Source organism: Chrysochloris asiatica, unplaced genomic scaffold, assembly GCF_000296735.1.
Source record: "Chrysochloris asiatica unplaced genomic scaffold, ChrAsi1.0 scaffold00071, whole genome shotgun sequence".
In the NCBI taxonomy this organism is placed as follows: Eukaryota; Metazoa; Chordata; class Mammalia; order Afrosoricida; family Chrysochloridae; genus Chrysochloris; species Chrysochloris asiatica.
Window position 1 is genome coordinate 12325661 of NW_006408589.1, and position 11925 is coordinate 12337585.

An 11925-nucleotide genomic window follows, 5' to 3' on the forward strand; every position below is an offset into this window, starting at 1 on the left:
GTTTTTGACTTTTAGCAACCCTGTATAGGGTTTCTGAGGAACAACTGGTGAGTTTGAACCACCAACCTTGCAGTTCAGATTGACCTTGAGGTCTAGTGCTTAGTCTATAACATCACATTAGGAAATTCCCAGAGCAGGGACCCTTGGTCTAAAGGACTTGCTCTACTGGTGGCTTTCCTTTTTTCTTTTTTGGTGGTAGTAGGTCCCTCTGATCTCTGCTGGTTTCTCATTCCTGTGATCTCTTGTAAGATGAAAGGTGATAGATGAGTATATCATTATAGAGCTACCGTAGTCCAGCCTTCTATGATGGCCAAACCACTGAGAATCACGGGCGAGCCATTGACATGTATTTTTGACATCCATGCCAATTCCTTCTGTGGGCCTCTCTTCTGTCTTCTGAAGTCTTCCAGCAATTCTTGTCATTCTTTTACTTTTGGATGGATCTATCCAGCCACTGTGTGTGACTCTGTTTATTTGTCAGTTCTCCCTTTATTAAGACACCATTCAGAAGAATTAGGGTCAGAACTCACCCTATTTAGTACAGACTTATTTAAGTGACCAAAGAAAAACCCTATACCCAACAAGGTCCGATTCATAGGATAGGGATTAGGACTTCAACACTGTTTGTTTGTTTTGGGCGGTGGTGGTGGTGGAGACAATTCAATCTATAATATAGTTGAATCCTGAGTTGATCATCCCACCACTCTCCTCATCAAACACAACACACTAAGAGTCTAATGCCTGAATAGGATGTCAAAGACCGACTGAACCCACTTTTTTTGTTTTTTGTTTTGGTAGTTTTTAATTTTGGTTTTTGTTAATATTATATGCAAATACAATTTTACAGTCCAACATAGTATAAAGTTTGGCATAAAAAACATTTCCCAAGCTTTAATCTCATCTCCTTCTCTGAAAGGAGAATCACTTTTAACTTGTTCAGCCAGTTTCTTAAGTATTTATCTCTCTAATAATATGTGTTGCTGCTTCTTGATTTTTTCAGTTGTAGGCATTATTTATTCATGTCCCTCTCTAGAATTTGAGGATTCAGCTTCCCTTCCTTGCCCATTGCCTATACCACACACGGTACCCTCTTGTTTCCCCCACCCTTCTAAGAGACAGTGCATACTTTTGGTGGAAGCATATTCCGTCTTCGTGTTAATTTAACTCTGTAAACACGATTCAAAGCAAATCCATGTAGTCAACTTTGATGATCTTTCCTTTCCAGCAAACTTTTTCTAGAGTTAATAATTGTCATTGTTGTGTTTGATTGGTTGGTTATGTGCTGTGGAGTCGATTCCGACTCATAGCAACCCTGTACAGGGTTTCCAAGGCTGTAAATCTTTACGGGAGCAGAAAGCCTCATCTTTTTCCCACGGAACAGCTGGTAGTTTCGAACTGCTGACCTTGTAGTTCGCAGCCCGATTCGTAACCACTATACTACCAGAGCTCCTTGTTGTGTTTGATTAGTTTCTACAAATTGATCATAAATTCAACCACACGCCATTCCAGTTATCTAAGTCTCTGGTTGTGGGGTCCAGATCAATAGGTGTTCTACCAGTTTTCCTTTATGTGAATCTATTTTGTTTCTAAATTGCTTCAGTGTGAGCTGGTTGCCCCCCCACACAACTTCCTTCAGTGAACACCATTCACCTTATTCCAGACATCCTTCTTGCTCTTGTCCTTTCTGAATACGGTGTCTTCTTCTTTCTGGTCTACCTCTCATTTTGTTAGAACACAACCTCCAGTAGTTTCTGGAAAACTTCCATGTATAAAGATGTCTTTATATACCCTTACCAGTTGCCATTGTGTCAGCCCCAACTCACAGTGACTTCACAATTGTCAAAAGGAACTGAGCTCCATAGAGTTTCCAATGAATGATTTTTTGGAAGTAGATCATTGTACCTTTCTTCCAAGACACCCCTAGGTAGACTCGAACCACCAATGTTTCTGTTAGTTTGTTAACTATCTGCAACACCTAAGGACTCCTAGTCTACTCTGCATTTGATTTAAGGTAGCTTCACTGGACACAGGGATCTAGTTGGAAAATGCTTTTCCTTAAAATAATTGTCTTTAGGTTTCTAGTGTTCCTGTTGAGAAGTCCAGAACTATTGTGAGTCCTGATTTTTTGTGTGTGTGACTTGGTTTTTCTCTCTGAAAGCTTTCAGGATCTTGCACTGTCCCCAGTGTTTGAAATTTCACAATGATAGGCCTTGGTGCAAGTCAATTGTCATCTATTATATTAGCTTCTCTCTGAGCTTGTCCAGTCTGAACACTCAGCTCTTTCAGTTCAGGGAAATTTCTCTGAATTCCTTCATTAATGCTTCTCTTTCCTCTGTTTCCTCAGCTCGGTCTTTCTGGAATTTTTATTAGTCCAAGAGTAGATTTCTGGCTCGATGTTTTCATTTTCTTTCTCACTGCAGCTTTGTGGAGACTTGTCATTTTTCCATACCGTTTTCTTTTACACAATCATACTTAATTTCCAGTGGTTCTTTATTGTTCTCTGAGGGTCCTCATCATCTCTTCTATGAGGGTGACTGGTTCACAGTAAGCCTTCAATAAAAAACTCTTAAAAATGGTGGTGCTAATGTTCTCCCATGTAAACTACTACATAATTCACAATAAAACATTATTAAAAAAAAATAGTGGTAAAAGATACCATTAGCCCAAATTATTGATGTGTTCATCACAATCTACTGGTCTGCTCATTGGATCTGCCACCAGATTTTATTTCCCTTTTCTTGCTTCCCCCTGTAGACCTTTTATGGAACTAACCTGCAGACCTAATGCCAATTCACCCCTACACACTTAAGTACCTAAGGACGAGAACATTTTTCTAACATAACTACGTCATTGACACACCTCAGAAAATTCTCCAAGTGTCTGAGAATGTCTTTTATGGCTTCTTCCTGTCCTCTTTCCACTGCCCACCCCCCATGCCAAATCTAGAACCTAGTCAATGTACAAAGCAATGTTGTTACATCTCCTTAGACCTTTTTTCATCTAGAATAGCTCCCTGTTTTTTTTTGTTGTTGTTGTTTTGTTTTTCTTGACAAATCCAAATCTCTTTCAGAATAGCCTACATTATTGATGTGATGTGTAGGATGGTCTGTTTATGACTGGATTCAGATTAAGCATGTGTCAGGCATCTTACCCTGTAGTACATCACAGCAGGTTCATATCAGTGAATCTCCTTACTGGCAGTAGTAATTTGACCACCCTATGTAAGGAGGTAGCTTTAGACCTCACAAATGCAAAGTATATTTTACCCTATGAAATTAGAAAGCATTTTTTGGGGGGGTGATATTTTAAGTCCCTGTAACTATAATGTTTCTCAAAACAGTAAGGTTTATTTTACATACATTTGTTTGAGACACTTTTGGATAGTAGGACTTCAAAACCAAAAAATCAAACTGGCTTTTATCAAGTTGATTCAGATTCATAAAGATCCTACAAGACAGAGCAGAACTGCCCAATAGCGTTTCCAAAGCTGTCATCTTTACGCAAGCTGACTACTACATCTTTCTTCTGGGAAGTAGTTGGTGGGTTCAAACTCACAATCTTAAGGTATGAAGATAAACACTTAACCACAGTGCCACTCACCAGGGCTCCCTTGTGTGACTTTACAAAAGGGGAAAAACAAAAACAACTTAAAACACACTGCCTTTTCGAACCTAAGTATCAATGTTGTTCTGATACTTTGGCTCCGACTCATTGCAACCCTGTATAGGGTTTCCGAGAGCAGCTGGGGAGTTTTGAACTGTTAATCTTGAGGTTACGATTCCAGTGCTTAGCCTATAGCGCCACACCAGGGCTCCAAGTTTCAATAGAGACAATATTAACTCTCCTTGATGGCTGTGGTAAGGCTAGTCCTAAAACTCTCACGGTTGTCTCTAGAACAGAGCAACCCAGTTCTTTTCTACAGTCCCTGGGAATCTGGGGGCTTTCCTGGGTTGCCAAGGAAAAGGGCAAGGTGGGGACAGTGAGTGACTCAGCAGGGTTTACCCCTGTCCTGTCGCAGACTGACCTCAAAGTGATGTCTTTGCACAAGATGAGTGACAAGTAATCAGCCAAGTCTCAGGCACTCTGACACCATAGTTGGATGAGGGGAGAGACAAAACTGGGTTTGTATCTTATTGCTACCATTCACCAGCTGTAAGACTCTAGGCATGTGACTGATCCTAAGTCTCAGCTTCCTTATCTATAGAAAGAGGATATTAATTGTACTTGCATATAGAATTGCTAGAAAGATGAACTGAAATACCATATTCAGAGCCTAGCAGTATGCCCGGTATGCAGTATGCATTTAATAAACACAGGAGAGGATTGGTTCTTAGAAATGATATTAAAAGACAGAAAAACCTCAACACGTTTCATGAGGTCAGTGTGCACAATGACACTTGCTGACCATCAGCACATTACACTGGGAATGAAGGACCAGGGGCTTTGGCAAATCTGCTCTCATCCTATGTTGACTAGGGAAAACATGCCCTTACATATTTTATATTCTAGTGGAAGAAAGGCTGTTAAACAAATAAACAGATGTCTTTTGATATGTAAGGAGCCCTGGTGATATAAGGGTTAAGCATTGGGCTGCTAACCACAATATTGGCAGTTCAAACCCACCAACTGCTCCTTGGAAGAAAAATGAGGCAATCTGCCCGCATAAAGATTTACAGTCTCAGAAACCCTAAGAAGGCATTTTACTAGGTCCTATAGAGTCCTGGTGTGGTGTTGTGGGCTAATGTGTCAGACGGCAAAGTCATTTGAACTACAAGGTTGGTGGTTCAAGCTCACCAGCTGTCCCTTGGAAACCCTATACAGGGTCACTATGGGTTGTAATCGACTCGACGGCACTTCACAACAACATAGAGATGCAATGACTCAGAACCAACTTGACAGCAGTGGGTTTGGTTTTGGGGTTTATTGTGAAGCATGCTATGGAGAAACATGACAGAGGGCAACATGGGGGATATGGGACTTTTGACAGAGTTGCCAGAGAAAACACCTCAGAGGAGATGACATGAGTAAGGGAGAAATGTAAAGTGATCAACAGAGAGATAGTCTAAGAAGGGAGAACAGCCAGTACAAAGGCCCTGAGGTAGAAAAGAGCAGGCTATGTAGAAGAGCAGAATGGGCACTTAGTGTGTCAGGAGCCTAGAGAGTCAGGCCCACATTCAATGAGGCAGGAGCACAGGCAGGGATATGATCACACAGGGCTGTAGGGACCATGGAAATGAGCAATGGGAAGCCACTAAACAGCTGTACACAAAGGGGTATGTTTGGCATTCTGGGATGATCTCAAATAAAATGAAATAAATGAATGAATGCAGGGTGTGGGTAGAAGTAAGAACAGCAGTGGAGAGGAAGGTAGTTTGAATCAGGACTGGAGATGGGAAGAAAACAGGGCATTTTGAGAAGTACTGAGAAACAACACTGAGGACCCAGGGCAACAATTCCCTCCTTCCTGCAATACGGTGGTAGGAGTACTGGCAAGGGAAGGTACTCACAGCTAACCTGGGAGCCCAGCTTGTGCTCCCAGACGGCATGCAGCTGCTGATACTCCTGCTGTGCCAGCTCCAGGCGTTGCTGCTTCACCTGGTAGATCTCCTTCTGTGCACTCAGGGCTTCCTGGGCCACCACCAGGTAATCCTTCAGCATGTGTTCCTGCTCCCGCCGCCATTGTACTCGAGGGTCCTCAATCTGAGTGGTTTCTGAAACAGACCCCAGAGACTCTAGGTCAGTACTTCACAAACACTTGATGGGTTGGTGACCTGTGGAATCTATTAGCAGAAAACAAAAAGCATGATGAATAGAAGATAGCAATAAATGTAAATGGATCAAATTCACTTATGAAACAATTTTCCCTTTAGATTAAACATTCAAACAACCAAAATAAGTATGAGTAAATTTCTAAACCCAAAGTCAATCTCTGTCTAAAACTAGAGAAGAAACACATTTGAGTTCTAACGTAGGCAGAGATGTTCAAGGACATTATAGGTGCTCAGGGTCATTTGTTTTGGTGGACAGTAAAGGAAAGTGAAATCACAAATGTTTTGAAGAATGTAGCAGTATATGTACCCTATGCCTTGCTGAAAATGTAAACTGAACAGCCTTCCAGAAGGGAAATATGCCCATGCATATTAAGGGCCTTAAAATGTTAATAAGGGGTTTTTACCAGTGGTTCCTGTACTAATTCATTACCAAAAAAATTTAATATAGGCAAAAATGAATTTCCATAAAAACCATACAGTATAATAATAACAACAAAATGAGAACTTGTTTAGTATTTACTATATGCCAAACATTGTTCTAAGTACTTTATATTAATCACTCCTTTAATTCTTACACTAACTCTATATAATAGATCCTACTATGTTTCTCAATATACAAAAGAGACAAGCGAGAAATACACAGGGTAAGTAACTTGCTTAAAACCACACAGAAAATCAATCAACTTCACAAGTAATGGAATATTTGTACAACATTAGCTATTAAAATATCTCTTTAAAGAAGAAGTAGTAAAATGGAGAAGTACTTATAATTGTGAGTAAAAATGCAGAGTGTGATCTTGTACAACTACTTTCATTACATAGATTAAAATAAATATGTACATTCTCAAAAACATTGGGAGAAAATTTAACAGAATATTAACAGCAGTTCTTTTGGGTAAACAGGATAGTGGTTTTTCATAATAAAAAAAAAAAAAATTTCCCCCAGTCATATGTACAATAAATGTGATCGGTAGTAATCTGGAGAGAGAGAAAAAAGAAGAGGATGACATCTCTAACAAGGCACCAGACAGCTGAGCAGACAGAAGGTCAAAGCAATGCCAAAGAGCGAACGCCTGGGGACTATCCACCCTTTAGTCAACTTCCAGTCAGTGGAAGGGATCAGCAAGTCAGAAGTTGTATGATTACAGACAAGTGGTAAGCTCACCCTCTAGACAGGTTTCGCCTCACTCCAATTATTTTATTAATTTTGAATTGATGACTGGTATATAAAAATGGTGGCGCAGTGTTAAAGCATTAGGCTGCGAACTTAGAAGTGGTGGTTTGAATCCATAAGCAGCTCCATGGGAGAAAAACAAGGCAGAGAAGAAATTTTGTTATTGTTGTTAAGTGTCGCTGAATCGGTCCTGACTCAGCGACCCTGTACAGGGTGGACAATTCTACTCTGTTCTAGAGGGACGCTGTAAGTTTCAATGGACTAGACTGCAGTGGATTTGACTTTTGAGTTTATGTAAAAGTAGGGAGAATTATACATTAAAATTCTGCTTTCTGATTTTTCTTAGCCATTCAAAAGATTTGTCCATCTTGGGTCCACTCCCCTTGAAAAGTGACTCGATAGGTCACAGAAGCCAGCACTGCTGGTCAGCTTCACTCATTTATGTTATACAGACATTTGAGCTGGTGCTCCTTCCTAAACTAGGTCCTTTGCCTCTCATTCCTCCCAAACAGGCTTCAATGACCATCTCCAATGTGGATAGGGGAGAGAATGAGCTAAGAGATAGCAGAGTCAAGTTCTTAATCCAGCCAATGACTGCTATGCTACCATGGGCAGGCTGTTTAACCTCTCTGAATCTACTTCTGCATCTATAAAAGCCTTGCTTCACTGCTTCCCAGAAATCTGTAACACACATATGCCCAGGTAAAGTAACCAAATGATGGTGAGAGCAAACCCCAATGACTGCTGCGACTAGTTTTTGAATTATCTGAGAACAGCAAGTATTCAAGCCTTTCCTCCCCCCTTCTTATGGCAAAGGAAACAAGGATTACATAATGTTGCCAAGGGCCACAAAATTGCTTCCCATGTAGAAGGCTTTAAATCTCTGCAACCAAATACAAGGGAGGAAAATTTGCAAGAGAAGGAAATATACAAAAATAAAATAAAAGTGGTGGATGGAATACTATTCAGAGTAAAGCAAAATACAATCCTGATATAAACTACAACATGGAAGGTAGTGTGGTGCTGGTGGTTATGTGCTGCGGAGTTGGTTCCGACTCACAGCGACCCTGTACAGGATTTCTGAGGCTGTAAAATTTATTTATTTTTTTAATTGTGGATTGAGTGAAAGTTTACAGGGCAGATCATCAGTTTTAAATTCAACAAATCATACACCTTGTTTCACTACAAGGATTATAATCCCTTCCATGTACCATCAGTTAACAGTATTTCTCTCTATCCACTTTAGCTTGTTAAAAAACAAATAAACAAACAAAGAAAAAAAAAACCACTCAGATATATATAATAATTTACATCTCCAAAGGGGACATTCTGCAAGTCTCCTCCTGGCCACCAGTTCTCAGTCCTTCTCTTCTTAGTTGATGAATCTAGAGTCCTCAGCCGCTCCCCCTCTCCATGCCTCCATCTCTGCCTCTATCTCTGGCCCTGCTGCTTCTCTGGAGAAGGTCCCACATTCTGCTTGTGCGTTTCTCTGTTGATGGTCCTAGGGTCCTCTGTTTCTGGACTGTAAGATTAACCACTCCCCTTTTTTTGTTACAAAACTTCTATCTTTACAATTGTGACAGTCACAATTAGTCATGAAAACAGTGATTCACTACTGAATCTTAAAAATCTTATCCTCATCTCTTTTCACCAGACCCATCTAGACAAGAATGACCACTATTCACTGGGGACTCTTTTTTCCTCCCATACTCTTAAACTAAACTCCCTCTTGAAACCTTGTAAGCCAGTCACTTCATGCCTTTATTGCCCGCTCATTTTAGGTAGCCAGTGTCTAAGTTGCCCGTCCCTATCTATCCTGTGCACAGAGCGGAAAACACTGATACTTGATGTGAAGACTCTTTCCCTCTCTGTTGGTATTTAGAGTAACTACCGCTGTGAGTATAGGTCAGGTTCATCAAATTGAAGCAATTTACCATTGTTTCCTTTATAAAAACAACAACAACAACCCCCCCCCCCTTTTTTTTTTTTCAGTCTTCCTCTAGTTGAGTTCTGATTATTGAGCTATCGAGGCTAGGTCAAAAGGGTACTGTATGCAAGTTTGGGTGTTCTTGTGCATCTCCCCTCACTTCATAACACTTTATTCTTTCTTTAATAAAAAAATTTATCTTGTTCTTCTTGCTCATGTGTGTCATATCAGCTGGATGCTTCACTCTGAGCTCTAGCCCTCTAGCCCTCTGTGGCTAAGTCCTTGTCCATGGGCTCAAATGTCCTCAGGTCTCACCACACTTTGGACCAACCAGCCCTTCCTCTTCTCTCTCTCATCTCCAGGTCAACGGGATTCAATGGACTGGGGTTAAACTCAGCCCATTTCTTCATTGAGGCATTTCCGCCTCTTCCACTCACCAGTAGACCAATGTGGTCGCTAGCAAGCTTACATGATTGTTTGTGTATTCCCTTTGAGTTTCAGTCTTAGAGAGGAGTTTGTCCTGAAGGCACTTGATTGCTAGCCTTGATGTCTTCCTGGAGAACAGCTTGCTTATTCTTGTAGTAGCCAGTCATGCTGACATTTTTGTTTTGTTTTTCCTGATGATCTTTCTTTGAAGATGTATCTTCTGTCACTGTAGCTGTTCCAGTCTGCTTAATCTTTCTAGTAGGAATGTCCCACCTCATAAGGTTCTGGATGGGACTCAGGATTCCACCTAAGGTCCTATACTCTGTAAAGGTTTTGCACGAGGCCTGTTTCAGTGAGCAAGTTGTAGAACCCCTTTTAGGTATTCCAATCAGTGATAGGCTGAAGACGGGCTTACAAGTTTTCTCTGATCATGTTTCCCAACATTCCTTTCTATCCCACTCAAGTGTCTATTTTACAATAGTAGGCAAGGGAAATTAATATTCATAAGGCAGTCAAGGGTTTTATTATTATTTCCCCTCTTGAAGCTATACCTAGATCCCTGTATCCTAGATCATTGTATCCCAGAGCTCTGTTGTTCAGTTGAGTATGCATCACTATTTACCTCTGTCCCACTGGGCCATGCAAACCTGTCTCAGTGTTCCCCTATCTATCTTGTTCTTCCACCTCCTCCCCGCTTCTTGTTTTGCCCTCCCCAACACCCAAACTAAACCCCCCACCCCAATCCCACTGTTGTGGTTACCTTATATTCCATTAGTTCTACTCTTCATTAAAGACTGTTTTATCCAGTAATCTACCTGACCTTCCCACCACCTGGATCTCTGTTCTCGAGGGTGTAAATCTTTATGGGAGCAGAATGCCTCATCTTTCTCCCATGGAACTGCTGGTAGTTTGGAACTGCTGACCTTGAGATCCGCAGCCTGATTCATAACCACTACACTACCAGAGCTCCTTTAAAATGTGGCCCAGTAGTTCCTCATTTAAGTGATCTTTCCTCATGGATATTGTTGTTGCTTTTGTTCTGTGTTCGGTTCTGAGGAGTGGCTGGTGGTTTACAACTGCCAACCTTGTGGTTAGCAGTCCACTGTTTATCCTACACTGCCACCATGTCTGGTTCTTGAAAAACATTACACTAAGTATAATGAGTAAGACATAAATGGTGAACACTTGTATATGGTATCTAGAACAGGCATACACATGGAGACAGGAAACAGATTGGGGGTTCCCTCAGAAAAGAGAAATGGGGAGTTGTTGCTTAATGTGCACTGAATTTCTCTTTGGGGTGTGATGAAAAAGTTTTGGGAATGCATAATGGTAAAGGTTACACAACATGGTGAATGTAAATAATGTCACTGAACTATATGCTTAACTAAGTCCTGATGTGGCGCTGTAGGATAATGAACTGGAACACAAGGTTGGTTTGAACCATAAGGTCGGCAGTTCAAGCTAAACAATTGCTCCTTGAAAACCCAACATAGGGTCGCTGTGAGTTGGAACCGACTCGACAGCACTTAACAACAACAACATGCTCCTCTTTGTAATATAAATCAGCATAGACAGATGGATAAACAACGAGATAAACACAACCTCCCCCCTCTTCCCTCCCACTGCAACAACATGGGTCCTCAGCCTGGTTATGCATTGGAAGTACCCCAGAGACTGCAGTCTAATTGGTCTATGGTACGATCTGGGCCATTGCTTATTTATTTATTTATTTTAATAAACATCATTTTATTACAAATTTTTTTTTTTTCCCCGCTGCCCGGTTCTGGGCCAACCTAACAATTGTTGCCATGCTTGAGCCCATTGATGCTGCCACTTGGCCAATCCATCTCTCTGGGGGTCTTCCTCTTTTTCTCTGACCCTCTACCTTACCAAACATGATTTCCTTCTCCAGCGACTGGTCTCTCCTGACAATGTGTCTGAAGTATGAGAGACAAAATTTGGCGATCTTGGCCTCCAAGGAGCACTCTGGCTGTACTTCTTCCAACACAGATCTATTGGTTGTTTTGGCAGCCCATGACCTTTTTTCTTTTTTTTCTTTTTTTTAATGTTTTATTGTGAATTATATGATAGTTTACATGAGAGAATTTTAGTTTTACATTCATTCCATCGTAGTTTTACATGGCATTCATCTCATTGCCATGGTTCCATCCCCTCCATGCATCACCAACCAACCAAAGGGTATGTCCTAGAAATCCACCCCCTACACTTCCCCACCCCCCCTTTCCCTCTCTGGATCCAAAGTCCCCAGCCGCTTCATCACTCCACATCATCTCAGGCATTTCTGTTTCTCTGGGTAGGGTCCCACTCTCGGCTCTTCTCCGTTGATGGTCCCAGAGACCTCCACTCCTAGCCTGTAGAATTAATCACTCCCTTCCTTGTTACAAAACGTCTACCGTTGCATTTCAAACCCTCATAATCCTTCCTGATAAGCATTATTCACTACAGTATCACGAGTTACCCATCTGTATTTCTTTTCATCAGCTCCACCCAGACAGATTGAATAGTACCCACTGGAGATTCTGCGCTCCTCTCCATGCTCCCTAGCACTAGGTTCCCTCTTGAAAGCTTGTAAGCCAGTCACTTCTTGCCTTTGTAGTCCCCCC

The 11925-nt window shown here is 41.3% G+C and overlaps 1 protein-coding gene across 1 annotated transcript in view; it reads right to left on the minus strand.

Annotated features, from left to right (window-relative positions):
* The window catches only part of WWC1 (WW and C2 domain containing 1), a 235908-nt gene that overhangs the window by 89147 nt on the left and 134836 nt on the right, over window positions 1-11925 (minus strand). Inside the window, exon 3 of the mRNA XM_006864838.1 lies at window positions 5508-5711. Coding sequence (XP_006864900.1) covers window positions 5508-5711 — 204 coding nt within the window. The remainder of the gene's footprint in view (window positions 1-5507; window positions 5712-11925) is intronic.